Source organism: Liolophura sinensis, chromosome 1 (genome assembly GCF_032854445.1).
Source record: "Liolophura sinensis isolate JHLJ2023 chromosome 1, CUHK_Ljap_v2, whole genome shotgun sequence".
Taxonomy (NCBI): Eukaryota; Metazoa; Mollusca; class Polyplacophora; order Chitonida; family Chitonidae; genus Liolophura; species Liolophura sinensis.
Window position 1 is genome coordinate 25,271,896 of NC_088295.1, and position 16,770 is coordinate 25,288,665.

Genomic DNA, 16,770 nt, shown 5'->3' on the forward strand with positions numbered 1-16,770 from the left:
TATCCGCCGTTCAGTTTTTACCAATGTTTTAGTCGATAGCGTGGCGCTTGAAGCCTCTTTAACTTGCCTTAACTCACCTATGCCTTCCTCATTATTTCCCAAATGGCATTAAATGGATGGGAAAACCACTGCGAAGTTTAATTACTAGCCGGGGTTAGATTTATTCACGAAAGGCACGTGATACTAGATCAAATGACAGGCATAAATCTCATGACGTCACATCCGTCACATAGCAGTGAATAATGAAGTCATTCCGCGCCATTCAGCATGACATGCTCGTCTATCAACACCGCCTTATATTCAGACTTATTTAAATTTTGAATAAAATTCTATGCAGGAAACAATACGAGTTTCACATTATGCAATAGACACTTTCTTGTAGTAAATCATTAATCTAGATATTACAGTATTTAATGTGTATGCCGCTGGTTTAATCAGTCCAAGAAGTAATTATAAAGTAAACTCCTTCAAACAGCCCTCATTGATTACTACACATGTAATCAGACGACATTTGTCGGAATAAATGAATGATTTAGGATTAACGCCAATTTCAGTTTAATTGAGCCACATCGTGGCAATATATATTAGAAAAAAGAATAGGCTATATCAATGCACCAATCATCCAATCAATCAACCAATCGCGCCCTAAATAAACAGTTGTTGTCCATGCGCTATAACTATAAGGCACAACGACATTAGGAATCAAGTGATGTGTAAAGCACAGCTATTTGAAAATAAACCGCCAACCAATTCACTGGAGGACCCGGGTAGCTGTTTCATTACAGCTACTTAGATTGAGTTGAGAGTATTGTTCAGGACAATATCAAGTCTTCCAAACTGGTAAACTGCCCTCTTCATTTGAGATGTGCATTATTTGGGATTTGCGAAATACAATTGTTTATTCAATCAACCAATCATAAATTCTTGGAAGAGGATTTTAAAATGTGATTCAGGGAAGTGACACGTCGTGCTTAAAAACTTATCGCTGTACTAATTCTATAACTTCCTGACGTAATACATCTATACTTCATAGCCTAGCTGGAGGATATTTGCTGCTCGGGTATTAACCCTTGTTAAGATAAAGTGGAACAGAAGACGTTGCTGGTTTCATAACAAATCATTTTTATATCGCCAAGAGGACTGGGAAACATTGTCTTGCCGAGGTAAACAGTTTACACTATTGCATCAGCAGTGTTGCCTTCAACAGGGCATAGGGGCTTCCCCTATAATATACCTTTGTATAGTAAAATGTACGTCATGTCTCAGTTGTAAACAAGACGTCCATCTTAGACAGTATGGATAGAATACTCACTGTCATATAGATATCCCAAGTCGTCAAGTAAATATACATACATGTAGATAGATATATTTTATAATATTATGATATAATATATGATTATGTACATTCTTGGCATTGGTTATATAGAATACATATGGACCTACACAATAGCACCATAAATGAGCAATATATGTAACGTACATGTAAAGTTCAGACGGGTATGTTATGCACCATGTTGCCGCCTCAAGCAGTCAAAGCTCACTTATGTTGTTTCGGTCTATGGTATGGATAAAGCGATGGCGGTTAAACTTTGCTATATACTTTGGCGTTTTCCCACGAATCAGCTAAACTATCACAATATGTTGGCTAATACCATCAGATGATTACCTTGGCTTTTGGATCTATCATTGTAACATATCTGGAAAATGGGATATCACAAATAAAACATGTCATCACTTGCGAAAATGTTGCTGCTAGAAAAAATAACCAACCGCACAAATGACCATGATACAAAATTGACAGGCATATAGATCTGTAACATGACAGCCTGGATGACGTGATGGGACGAAGTAATATAGTCCAGTAAAAGGTGCGTGTATCCCCAGTGACCGGAGAAGTGTACTCGTATAACGGCTTTGCCTCAAAAGGACAGTAGCCACTCCGAGATTCGCCTCTCTCGAAGACGTTTGTCCACTTGTGTGCTGATGCCATGTTCAGCCAGGATTGTGGTTAATTGTTCCATATGATCACTGCCGCTGTCACTGCCCTCTTCCTCACTCTGGTGATTGTCCTTACTCTGAACCACCCAACAGTCATTAATATACTTCTGGATTTCCTTTACGGCACACCGTCGGTCTGCCTTCCCGTCCAACACTTTGCGAAAATATCGCATCAGTCTTGGCGTGAATTTCCGCCACTGAGACGGAATTTTTGTTGTTTTCCTCCTCTGCCACCCAGAGAACTCATTAAAGTATACATCTCTGATATCCGCATGTTCCCATGGAAAATTCCCCGTCAGCATACAGAACAATAGCACTCCGAACGCCCATACGTCCCCGCTCATTGATACAGTAATGCTCTCATTTCGCACCGCTTCACAAATCTCAGGCGGTGTGTACGGAATACTTCCGCTCATTTTCCGTATCACTGTCCCTTCCTTTCTCGTCATACCGAAGTCCATCAATTTAATCTTGGTCAGATCGTTATCAAAGACCAGAATGTTCTCTGGTTTAATATCCCTATGAACGAGGTACTTGCTGTGCATAAATTCTAAAGCTGAGGCGACCTGTTTGATACAGTTTTTGGCCTGGTTTTCCGTCAAGCCAACTTGAGGAGGGATGGCTTCAAAGAGATCCCCGAGTGGCACAAACTCTTGAGCAAAAACGTATGAACTTCGGGTCTCAAAGGCCACATTGTATGTGTCTACGATGTTGGCGTGTGGCGAGAGAAAGTAGCTGTAATTGAACTCGCGTTGGAACTCTTTAATCTTTGTGTTCGATTTTGGAAGAATTTTGAGCGCGATTTTGGCGCCCGTGTGCCGACATTTGGCCTGCACCACTTTACCATACGTCCCACGCCCAAGTTCCTTGATGATTTCATAGTGTTCTTTGAGATTTAGGAGTTGTAAACTTTCGTCTCTGTTTATACTGCCAGCTGGGGCCACAGAGGTCATTGTTTCAGGTGAATGGTTCAACATACGTTCTGGCCAGTCCTCTTATCCACGCTTCACGGCAGCATAAAACATCGATGCATATCACACCTTCAGCTTAAAGGCTCCTGCCAAATAAACAAGAAATAAAAATATATATAGTTCTGTGAACCGTTGAAATATTTATACAAGAATGTATGTATGGCCTTTATAAAGAATTGTGTGTTTTAGCGGTATACCCATTCATAGATTTGAACATCTGTGGGGTTTCCAGTTCACTTCATGACGCTCGAAAGTGTAATACTGATGGCGTGAAGTTCTAATAAACAGCAATATATATTGATGAGCACATGTACGCTTCAGGGTCTGGAAAACTGATATGAGAGAAAGACTGGCCAATCTGTGGGGTTTTCATAATATTTTTAAAAGGGCACAAGGCCTTATATGTTTTGCACTATATTGACTCAGCCTGTCAGACAAGGAATGTAGCCTGAAGTGTTGTTTGGCGTGAAAGCCTCCCTCCCCCCTCCCTCGGCAAAAGCCCCCCACCCCTCCAAAATCTAGTCATTGTCCTCCACTGCTAATAAACTGTTCATTTATCACCATTTATCACTGTTTCTCCAGGCTGTGTGTTTTTATTTTACTGTACTTTACAGTTAGATGATCAGCTTTGACGTAATAGACTGCTGGATCGATATATAAAACCTCTTTGTCAGCCGTCACTAGAGTTCCTTGGCGTCTATTAGCTGTATCTGACAAAATTCTGACGTTATCTCAGCATGAGCGATTGTATTCCACGTATTAACACTACTACAGCTAAGGCGGATGACATAACGGCCAACAAACAAATAATGTTTTCTTTAAATAATATTACCAAATAATTTGAATCCCTGTCGACAATAGCTAATGTTTTTGGGAATATGGAGGAATATATTTAACAAAGGGATTTTTTAAAGTATATACTAGTTCACATAGAGTCATGATACAAGGTGGCTGCTAACTTACACTTAAGTTACACTTATGCAAGAAGTCATCTATATGACCAAATACAAGGAATTAAAATAAGAAGAGGAACGGATTTAATGACATTCAATTTGTCAAAGATACAGGCACCAATCTACATATAGTAAGTATGATTCAGTTTATGATGACAGTGCTACGCAATTTTTGTACTACGAACATGAAAAGCAATAACTTCCTACAGTGGCATTTGACGCCTTTATTAGCCCAAAAGAGATACAGAAAATCACAGGTAATTTATCTGCCGGAAGAAAGGCGAGTTGCCCAAATATCCCCGGTCACGTAATCTGTCAGTCACTGATGGCCCATGGTCATCTATTTATAACAATGTACGCCAAAGGTGGGAACACTAACAAGCTCAATTTGGGATTCAGCTCCTGGAGGAATCGATGCTTCCATAAATGATTTCATAGCAGCTCATGTTAAAGGTTCTAGCATGTACTTAGTCGTTAGGCCTGTTACATAACGGTAGGACTACTTATGTACTGTCCATGAAGCTTGAGTATGAATGTAAATGTTTCGTGTATATATGTACTAAATGTTCAGTGGGTTGGTTTGGTTATTGGCGTGTGTCAGTCTCATGAAGACGTTGAATGGGCATTCACTGGGGTCTGTAATTAGGGTCTAACACGTGCTCGTAGCGATGCAATATTAATAAAGACTTCCACTGCTTCGTGCCATGGAACTGAGAACTCAACAGAGCCTGAATCTACCCATTTAATTACACTGCTAAACCCTGGGGAAATTTCTCTTAAATTTTTGTTCACTGATTTATCTGCTGACTCGAAGTATTGGAATGTCTTTCTTCTTTCGCTTTGAAGGGTTGGAAGCCAAGCCATTATATCTACCAGTATATATTGGTTATGTTTCATAAATTCTCTTATTAACATGAATGTAGGCGAAGTACCCATTGTGGAAACAAAGAGACCTAATGATTTTATAATTAAAGTTTTTCATCTTCATATTTCTCCAAGGCATATTATCAGTTCTTGTTTCGATCAATATCAGCTTTCAAGGCTGTATTAGAGACCAATAATTAGCGCTGCATGGTTTCCACCTGAAGGTTTCTTTCTGTAATTAGAGTGGCCACGTGCTCCAACACTATTACTTACAAAAACCCTTTAGATTTATCCAACAACCAAATTATGACATTGTTGTCAATAAAACCAAAATGTTACGTTATTTATAGTTGAACGCTTCCATCTTTGTTCTTTGCGGATGTTTGATTGGTGTTTTCCGGAACCTGGATATGTACTTTAATGCTTAAAGCACAGCCATCTCTATAATCTAATGCTGAACATAAAAAGATAAAACCCCGCTTTAAAGGCTTCATCGATGAGAACGTTGGTCTGAAGTCAGTAAAATCGTTAATGAGAACAAAATGATTTGTTCGATCTGTGTACAGGCTATAAGCACAAGGAAATGTATTTGGTTACAGTTCGTTTTATCGCAGACTTAATGAGGTTTCAGTAAACCAGTGTATCCTGTCTTAATGAGCCAAAGGCTTCTACTCATAGACCAACTCACAAGAGGCTAAAGAGCCTCTTATTCATGTAATAAATCAACAAATCTGCAAATAAACAAATCTGCAAATAATGAAATCTGCAAATCATCAAATCTACAAATCAATAAATGAACAAACCTTCATATCAACAACTCTGCAAAATCGAGGCTTAGTCATGGCGAGGCATGTCGTTAGTTACGGAAGTTAATACGACAAATAAACGGGATTACACTGAGTTGCATTGGGATATCAGTTGGTAAACAACACCGGCACGCGCCACTCAAAACCACCACGCCATCAGTGGTTTGATTCTATATAACCATAGATGTTCTGATATGAAGTAAATCGGAAAAACAAAGATTTTACTTCATACCATTGTAGGAAGGATTCATTTGCATCCAACAACCCTCGATCTGCAAAAGTCGGGCTTAAAATCTTAGGCAGCACTGTACTGTCTTGGCAACAGGCAGCTGTGTCAGTGTGACCACGGAAACTTACGATGACCATGGCTGTTAGAAGGGTGTGTGCCCGGGGCTTCTCAGTTAAGTACTTCACAGGCATTGTAAATTGGCGGACCACCTGGATGATGGAATACTTGTTCGAATAAGCCCTGTATCTCCACAGCTCACAATGTTTCATTTCTGTACATAAACAGCCGCCTTTTGCATCCATATATATATATATTCTGCTTAGGACATCGGACCTTGGATATTTACCAATGGGCAACACTGCGTTATACATAAATAGTCATTATTGGCATCCGTTCATTTTGTGTGGAAGATGTCGGGCTTTCGCTATTTACCAACGGGCAACATTCTATAAAATACAGAAACTTCTGTTGTTGACTTTCCTGAAACAATTAGCAATCATTCCGACAGATAGCAGATGGTTTATCCCGTAATGTGTATACACGAATATTAACTATCAATGACACGGCATTCAGCTGCTTTGTACCGAATTTACAGTTACTCTTATTCAAAGAAGTGGAGTTTGACCACTATATCACGTACCTGTTATAGAATCAACGGGAACTCTCCATAGTATTGATATACGCCGGTACAGAAGACTATGGTGTTGCCTTATCCACGTGTGGGTAGTGCGGTAAAAAATGATCCGAGTCAGTACGCTAAATAGGTTTCTACAACGCTCGTTGTTTTTGTCTACGCTAAGTTTACACGCCTTATACACAGTGCTACAGCTCCATGTCTCTAATCGTCTATCTAACACGCCAGCTGGAGATTCTCGTAGTAAAGCCGACGTAAAGGCTGATCTATACGCCTAGCCCAGGCAAGTTCTTGTATATAGAGTAGCTCGCCAATGATGTCATCTGGCTGGCAAGTTTCTATTTTGGTCACATAGTGCCTCGCGTATCTGCCTCGTTTTCAAGGCTGGCGGTTGGAGGGTTCATGACGTCGGTGTGACTTCGCCAATAGCCATCTGTTGAAGGCCTCTCCGTCTATTGATCGACAGTGACAGGCTGGAGGACATAGGCTTGTCTCATCTTAATCGATCTATAGAAAATCGATTGTGCCCAGCCTACAAAGCTTTTAGAAGCAGCCAGAAAGAGATTTCTGATGGAGGCTAGCATGTATTCTGTGTCTGACGCCTCTATTGATTTGCCTATAAAGTACCCGTGAAAATAGGTTGATCGTGTATCTTGAAGGATTCCGTGTTACATCCAGGGCAATGTTAAAGGCACTGGAAGAAAAAAGGCGATTCTGCTCACAGGGGGCGAGCGAGGTTATAACAGACGGTGTAGCCAGATTGTAGTAAGCCAGGAGGATATGTACAACAGTAAACCGGCTCCTCCGTGTCGACAGGAATGTATGAACAGATTGGAAAGTGGAACTCTTCCTCTAACTTTGTTAGGCTGACCGAATGTGCTTCGCTCTGACGGCGCTCATTCCCTAAGCAGACTCTCAAACAGATCGTTTTTAGATGATTACTGTGCGCATGGACTGGGATCCAGGTCCACTAATATATCTCACAGGATCACAATAATCAAAATCGACTTATTTTCCGTTACTCGATAGCCTTAATCTGTCTGCAATTAGCATAGTTCCACTGTAGTCTTTTTTCAAAGGTAGTCAGAATTAAGATTTACCAATTACCACAGTGAGTGTGACCTCTGTGTGGAAAACAGCATTTGTCTTTCCCATAGCCAACTGGAACATGATCAAGTAGTGCAATAAGATAACTCTCGGGCGTGTGTGAGTTTGGTCAGCGAGACATCGTATCATCACAAATTTGTTTGTAAAGGAGCCTACAGCATTGACGTCACAACCACTTCCTTAACGCTGAGTTCAAACATCTTATTTGATCCAGTTAATCATGCGTACGGCATACACACCAAAACCAGTATTGCTGATAGTAGTGACAGCCAAAGACTCTGGGCTATTCAGTTATCAATAAAAAATGTAGAAAGACTACATAGCTTACATACTACTTTTCATAAGTTTGAGGCAGGGTTCTTTAAAATTGTAGATCTTAGATAAGGTACAATCCATCTCATGGAAACGAAAATGATACGTGAGAAGGTCCCGCAGCAACTTGCGGATGATCGTGGATTTCCACCGGGCTCTGCCCGGTTTCTTTCCACAATAATATTGGACGCGGTCGTGTAAGTGAAATATTTTTCAGTACGGCGTGAAACACCAATTAAATAAATAAATCAATCAAACGAAAATGGTCGTGACAAGGAGGATCAGTTGTAAATTACTGCCGTTTTGGGCATCAATGATCAAACAAGGAGTTCCGAATTATTCATCAAAGAAAGCGTGTATATATATTTATATAAAGATTTATCGTTAAAGCAGGTTAAAAGGTTTTGTCATCCAGTCCAGTTAGAAAGATCTGCTGTTTTGCCTTTTCTCAACTTAACATTTGTAGGTAATTTGACTGCCGGCAGTATTAATATTGTAATCTGAAATAAAGAGACATTTTACATTTGTCAATTCAGCTATATGGAAATATTTCACCTCAAGATGTCTCTCTTAGAGCAGGAAACTCACAGCACAAACAATAATGGCATTATCTCGATGTCATTTTCAAAAACAGAATACAAACAATAGATCCTGTCCATTTTTGTGACATATGCTGAATATATGCTTGATCTACTGAAAAGGCACTTTTTCATTTTCTAGGGAAGCTCATGTTATTCATGCATTGTCGGAGTCGGCTTACCAGTTGCGTTCCAAATGAAACCTGTCCTGTCAACGTCGTTGATGAGTGCTGGAGATGATACAGAGATCATAATCAAAGAAAACATAATTTAAGCTACAATTCACGTGCAATAGTAATACGTGTTCACTCAGTTGGGTACCGGTTCTCTCTGCTTCTCAAGGTTATGTCAGTTACGGTGCTTCCGGTCATTCTATTACGGCCAACTGCGTGCCTTTTATAAGCAAAACATCGCCTGTGCACATCTCATAAAAAGTGTCCTCAAAAAGCATACCATAACCGCGCCTTCGTGGATTAAGTTGCGCATTAGACAATATAAACAACCGAACATCAATAAGCCAGGAACATGTACCACTGGAAATGTATGACATGTCAAGAATGTTACGTTAAAAACCATATATGTTTGTGATTGAGGTTGGCTGGTCCCACACCTATTGATATAAAAATAAATAATGCGGCAATACACCGCTCCGTACGATGTTAGTACAATGGAATCTGATACAACCATTCGCCATTGTTTAGTAAATAGCATTTAAAAGGGGTTGACTAAAACCGCCAGGGTGCAGACGTACACTGATTGCTTATATTAGCGGTTGCTATACACCAGAAGCAATGGGATGTCTGTCTTTATTAGAACAAGTAATTAACAGGTTACAGACATAACATTAATTAAAACCCAGTCGTGTTCGGGTGTCCAGATATCCGAATGGATAGATTTCAGAGACTGTGAGAAGCGTTCGAAGGGGAAATGTCTACACTTGCACCTAAATGGAGACGGGGGCCCTTAAATTGAACTGTAGTACAGCAAAGATAGGCATGTAACGTTTTCAATATTAATTTGTTCACTGGGTGTTTTCAAATGTATCCTACAGAATATTTTCTGCTAGGGCCATGTTACTCCTATACCCAAGGTTAACCTGACCTACCATGTAAAAGTTATCCGACATGGGCGCGACGCAACAATCGAGTAAAAACGAACATGTGATCAATTCCGTTCGTTTCGAGCCATTCTATTAACGCCGTTCAAGATCTCTGCTATAAATCTATGCGTCGAAACAGACATTCGTATATAAACCGTCAACCAAGATGGACACTCCAGGTCAATAGTTGCATGGCGTATTCATAACGACATTTAACGCAAAACGACGTTCAACAAAACTAAGAGAATATATAAAGTACGAAAATAGAACGGTGCATATACAGTACATGCATACATGCCGTCTTAATACATGCGTAGGTATGAACGTTTTCCTAAACGTTTACGTGCAAAGTGTTACTCTGACCAAATACGCTTCATTGGTGTCGTTTGGAAACAGTAACTCCAACATTCAAATCTCTGGCCTCAAACGACAAAAAGCTGTATTTTTAGTATAGCCAGCCTGTTAAGCTGCGTCATAAGATTTCAAAGTGAATGTAAGAATATTTGTGGAACATCTGAGAGTCCATTTGCTATAGATGAGGAAAACAAATCTTTGTTAAAACAGCCGCCAAGCCCATTTTCACTTTGTAGCACTCGATAAGGAATATTGACATCATTGTCACACACAATTAAAACCAATGTGCCCAAACAAGCAATTATTCCAAATGATCTGTTAACCAAGCTACAACAGCAAACCATTAATGTCATATAGTGCACGTTTTCTTTTGGATATATTTAAGTCTTAATACTTGATGCGTTTATGAAACAGGTCATTGGAGTTTTGATTAGAAAATTGGTGATTGATGACTTGGGGAAATTACAACGATTTTTGCCTCGAGTGAGTATCAAGTGATAGCATATCAGGATGTATAACCCTAAAAAAAAACAAGTTTAGTTTTATCTCATAACTGAATAAGACAGAGGTCAATGTAGATGCATAGCGTATGAATAATGCATGGAAACAGCGAGGCGAGATGACCACGGTGAATGCCGAAATGGCCTGTTATTAGCTGGGTATCGTGCTAACCTTCATTATACCTCAAAGTGAACACTTTATCATCTCATTTGAATTCTAAAAGGTTTTATGTAAATATTCGAACCCTTATTCCAAGTTTGTTCTATTCTAGTCTCAGAATTAAGTAATCAGCCATAACATAAATGAGTCCACAAGGGTACAGCGTATACCCAGGCCAAGCCCCTGGTATTTAACGCCGTTGAGGCGGTGTAAGTGAAGCAAACGTAATAGGACGCATATATGCTGCACATTATAATTATGAGTATAATTATGTGCAATTTTCCGAAACGAAGCCTGATGTGATTGAAATAGAAGTGTCTTTGTGTGATCTACGTAGTAATGACGGAAGGTGAATTTTGTGCAATTCGCCATAAAATTGATTCCTTATACCTTTGGGCAATGGCATCAAACTCCCAGTGAAATTGGTTAAAGGCTCAGGCAACGTTTCTTTGCCCTGATTCAACAGGGTCATAAAACATCACCTTCCAACCCGCATCCAAGAATACGACGTTCTTACGGGCATTAGCGTTAAAGGAAATAACTATAAACTTCTGGGTTAGGTTCTGATATCGACCGTCTGTTCCAGTGTGTAATCAATTTGTCAATCGATAGAAATTCATCTCCTATGGCAGAATTCTATCCGAATACAACCAAAAACCCCGAGGGTGAAATCTTTCATTAAATTCAGGCAGTAGGCCATTGGCAATCATATAACCTCAGCTACCTGTCAGTCTGCAAGATTTACTAGTTTAAGGAAGGTGACCTCCGATAGACCACCTAAATCGAGATAAATTGAAGTCCGACTCTTTCTTGTGTTGCCCGAAAACGATGCACAAGGTCAAGCGCTGGTCAGAATCAAGTATTGCAACCTTGCTGGACTGCCTACAAAATGAGGTTAAGCACTGGGACAGCACGTTTCCATGATACTTATGTTTCTGATGGCAAACGAGTCCAGTCACGTTGTATTTTTATCATATTCTGTGGATATCTATCTTCAGCATTCTTTTCTAAAACCATGACCTTAAGCACTTTCGACAGCTAAAACAAGACATATTCAAAATGAATCTATTTGCAATTTATATCATGGCACTTAGCTTTTATAGTGCCACATCAAGCACATCAGTTTTGTAATTTGATGATTTTTACATTCTCACAAAACAAATTCATATTTGGTTTTACTATAACTCGCCCGTCAGGGCTCTTTGCGAAACCAATGAACTCTGATGTTGGCAAAGTTTTCTAAGCGCTGCATATACTGTTTGCAAATTGTGCCATAGTCAGCTTCTATTTTAAGGCGGGCGAGGGATATTTTAAGAGTCACACTTAGGGCTTTTGCTAGACATAAAAGCATGTAAGAAATGAAAGATGCTTTGTAACATGTTGTGCACACTACGGAAGTGTATTTTCATAAAAAAAAAACAACTACGCACTGCAACGAATTGGATTACTCCTTTTTCGGCAATGTGGCAACTGTGTTCTAACGAAAGCAAATTTCTGCGCAATCCAGCGACGAAAGAAAATCGTAGACAGGGATGACACACTAACACTTGCAATTTGACTGCGTGTTCTCAGAGATTATGGAACATTAATATAAGTCATATCATCATATACGTTCACGTTCTACAGATATATTTTCTTCCACAGCCTGCGATTACATGAAGACATCAACATTCAAATGTCTTCCAATGTGTAAATAATTAATCCATGAAATATGCACGCATTAATTAAAAGTACATTCGTTAACAAAATGAATTATTTCAATGTGCTGAAATAAAATTACACGGCATACGAACATCTGACCCACGTGTGAATATCACCAGATATAGACTATCCCACATAACGGACGGGGTGCAGGTAATGTCAAAACTATGGGTTAACTGAATGCAGTAAACTGATGCTATTTATTTAAGAATGAACCGTAGCACTTTCACAGATTAAAAGAGTAATTGAAAACATTCAAGGGTTCGGCACTCTGATATTGCGTAGTAGACTTCCCATTTTAAGATGTTCATCATAAAAGTGGTTTACAATAGTTTGTTTTCTTGCAATAGCCTCCTGACCTCAGCAGTGAGATAAATCCACCTAGAGCTAGAGAAGACGAGGGAAACGACCTGAAGGGATTCGACCGTCCTTGTGTCGATAACAACGCACCTGAACTTGGCTGCTCACCTTAATATGTTAATGGTTATGACGAAAACAGACCTACGAAAAGAGAGGTTTCAATAAATTGTCGCAAGGTTGAACTAAAAGCTTAAAATAATTTTACTGATTTTCTTCTGATCACATTTTGATATTGAACGGTTCCATCATTTTGCTTGAGAATACGATATAGCTTTATTTTGTTGTTTCTCCCCCAATTCTCCCGAGTCAGTTGTAAACAGTTTATGGAACAGCCGAAACTTGCACCTGTTTGAAGCCCATCAAAAATCCTTTAACGTTTGTTGTAATCACTGCTAAATGAAACTGGTAACACGAAGAAAGCAAATTTATTTTGGTAATACCTGATATGCGGGTCTCGGAATTTTCCCAAGCGAGGATGAAGTATTGAGAAAGCAAACGTGCGATAATCTAGCCCGCCCGCCGTAAGTCACTCGCACGAGACAAGTGCGGAACGAGGAACAGATGCGCGCGCTCTAACCATGGTAGCATTGACGTCATTCAGATGAAAGCAGTGACGAGAATAGACAGTAAATGATGCACCACACTCACAGACTTCTTTTACCTGAGAAAAAATCACCTTGAAGATTACACGTATTAATTGAGTTAATTAATGGTGCTTGTAAGGCATAACTGGAGGAAGACTTGGAACAAAAATAGATGAGAAGAGTGAAAACGCAATTCAGAGCAACATCTAAATAACACGTCCCAGAATACACCTTTGGGGAATCTCTTACAGTTCGCCTCCAATCCTCTGACAATGTGCAGCGATAAATTTCAACATCGAGATGTTGTTTCTGTTGATAAAGAGCCGAAAGCTGGTACTAAAGATGTGAGGCTGTCACCAAGCCACGTCTACACAGTAAATTTTAGCCGTCGCAGACTTCTAGACAATTGTATCTGGCACACCAACGCCACAACTTATTGCTAGATCGGACACTAAGCCAATTTACTGCCAACTTAAAATTAGCCTAAACCCTGTGTCAATGTTTGCGCCCAGGCAGACACCGAATAAAAGCATACAGCTTAATGTTATCATTAGGAAACTGTTGTCTTTAATACAGACGTATACACTACTGATGTCATTATACTCTGTTGTACAACTAATTCTGTCCTTTCCTGATGTATGTAGAAAAGGAAAGGGCAGATGTATGAATGCAAATTTACACACAACAACAAAATATATAAAGAGTATTTAGCAACAAGCTGAGCTTGACGTTAAGCAAATATTGTCTCCTGATGTATTGACTGAACAGCCTCATATATCAACTGTCTCCCGAATGTGACTTGACAGGTATGATAATACAATCTACAAATATATCATGTTTCATATGGACACAATCATTCGTCTGAAAGTACTAAAACAAGTCAGCTGGAACCTTTTGACGCTGAAGCCATATAGAGATTTCTATACTGAACTCGATACTAACTATCAATAACCATGAACACCATCCATGACATGTCTATCTCTGGTTGCCATGTCTTTGAATATTGTCTGCTAATTGTCTGGAACCATGCGGATGTGTCTGGTAGAAATCAGCAAAATACATCAATCGTTATGATCACTTTGAGGTTATGTAACACTCATGTGTATAAATTAAATGGACTGGGCAAGCTAAATAAAATATGGTAAAAATAAGCACAAATATCGTTGTACAATATATAATGTTCAAGCTTTCGTAAAATTCTGATTCTTTTTCAGGGCAAATGACAAGACCAGTGACATTAAATAAAGTTCTATAACCATCAAACATGCGGGATTTTTTTTATGAAATTCTGTAGATTGACAAGATGATAGGTTCTACCGGCTAAGTGCAACCATTTGTCAACCATCACATTGTCGTGGCTTCTTTTGTTTTACTCTTTGTGATGTAGTTTTATATTGTGAGTTTGCTTACACCATTTTGTCTTGTTGATATCACCACAGTGTTTCACTACAGCAGACGTATTGATTACTCACTGCCGACGTATTGTTAACCCACTAGAAAAACCCCACCCACATATACTTTATATTTCCAAAGTGACATCATATCTCACGGGATCGTAATTGCATAAATCTATTTTTATTTTCAGAGGCAATGCTATTTACAACTTCGAAGACAAACATTTACATTCGCAGCTGTATTATCATTCTATTATAAGGGGTAGTTATGGAATTTACTATTACTGAATCGGAGCTCTTCCAAACAGACTGAATATATATAAAGGTCGATATTAAGCTACAAGATATTTGAACAAAGCATGAACACCGTTTACGCCGCTAAAGTGTGCGACAAGCAGCAAGCAATCAATGTCGCCGACGAAGTATTTGTCTAAACATATTTATATTTTTAAAAATTTACACTGTGGGAGCTTTTCGCCACTTATCATACCAGAACTTGATGGCTGAATACAATGTATAGTTTATAGGATGAGATTTACACGCGCGTGTAACAATTTAGATTTTTGTATGCTTTGTGTTGGTTACAATGGTGAAACATAACAATGACTGTACGTTGTAGACAGTTATTCTAAAACCCGTGTTAGAAATGCCCCCCTGCCACTTTCCCTCACATCAGCTAAAGCAATTACAAAACGTTGCTAGAGACTAGTCAGCTTTGAAACACATTGAAATACTAAGAGAACTCCTCGACAGAGAATCCAAACAGTACATTGCAATAATCATGTGGTGGATTTGCAAGTATGTACATTCGTTAGAACGAAGTGCTAATGACTTACCATACTTGCGAATACGTGGGTACTCTGGCACTCAGGCACTCAGTTTACGAGGTTGGTGATTTGCACCGCGGCGATAGTTTTATCTTTGATTATGGCCCGCTGGAGATACTAGCTGGTCTACTAGGAAACTGTATATATTGGCCGTGGTGGGAACAGTGTAAAACTGCCCTCTGGAGGTCTCCGTTCAGACTTCTTGTCCTACGTTCTCTTGTCCCGACGCCACTTACACTCTATAATGTCGGCTTATTTCCCGAACTACCTCACGTAAATCATTTTTAGTAGTGCAGTGCCTGCCACATCGCCCTGGCTCTAATAATATAGCTCTGTGAGCTATTTTTAACCATGCTCAGGCGAAGAGTCTATTTGCAGTTGATATTAACACTGATTATGTTACTGGCAGGACCTCTTAGGTATCACCGAATTGGTTCTGTTCACTTTCAACAAATACCGAAAGGCTTCCAACGATGGTATCTGATCAAATCGGCCTAATTTGACTCACTGCTGAGTTTTCTCTCATCAGCGTCAGAAAACCTCAGCCCCATAGTCCCTTTCATGTACAAAGGTATAGTTTCGGTTACGGAAGGATTTTCTAATGAGCTTTGAAGTAAAACCGACATGTCGGTCTGTATAGGGTATCAATTCGCTTCTGTATGGTAGACAGTTGTATAATGAAGGTAGTTTTCTAATTTTTGTGTGCAGTAAATTCCTGGAGCTCATTTTTCTTCTTTCCTGGTAATTTCTAAAACCCACGAATTATGAGGTCTTTTAAAGGCGGAGATACAATCTCTCTGGTAAAACAGTTCATTATTAAAACTGTCATGTCATGCACGATGGAGGCGTAGTCAAATCAGCAATTAAGACATTGTTACGAAAATTCATAAAAGACCAGCTTTATGGTAGTAAAGCTGGCCATATGGTAGTGTAAACTTGATCAGTTTCATATAACCACATACCATTAGTCATATTGAAATTCTCATACTCAAATCAATCTGTCTTACTGTTTATCTGTTTTATTTTATATATGTTGCCTGAGCATTCACTTATATCAAGCAACAATTATTTAGATATGCAACTTTGCAGATATCAATTAGCAGTAACTTAATCAGCATAACGAAGGGATACTATACTGTTGTGAAAAAGATGGAAAACCCCTGATCATTAAAAACGATACGGTTCTCAGACCGTATGTGATATGCACAGAAAAAGTTTTTTGAGACAATTCACGTGTTCATTAAAATTGTAACATCCACCGACGCCGATTCACTTTACACACAAATCCGAAATTGTTGCCAAGGTACTTCACCAATTCGTTGACACAAATATACAAATG

The 16,770-nt window shown here is 39.2% G+C and overlaps 1 protein-coding gene across 2 annotated transcripts; it reads right to left on the reverse strand.

The window, feature by feature from the left end:
- Positions 1-1,108: 1,108 nt before the first annotated feature.
- LOC135481561 (serine/threonine-protein kinase SBK1-like) lies at positions 1,109-15,704 on the reverse strand. Of its 2 annotated transcripts, none has more exons than XM_064761330.1 (2): positions 15,441-15,704; positions 1,109-3,055 (listed from the first exon to the last, which is right to left on the reverse strand). In XM_064761330.1, the coding sequence occupies exon 2, from the start codon at positions 2,973-2,975 to the stop codon at positions 1,920-1,922; it is 1,056 nt and encodes a 351-aa protein (XP_064617400.1). In that variant the 5' UTR covers positions 2,976-3,055; positions 15,441-15,704; the 3' UTR covers positions 1,109-1,919. The 2 variants fall into 2 exon arrangements, with proteins under 2 accessions (XP_064617400.1, XP_064617402.1); XM_064761332.1 differs by lacking the exon at positions 15,441-15,704 and adding an exon at positions 6,462-6,744.
- Between the last annotated feature and the right edge of the window lie 1,066 nt (positions 15,705-16,770).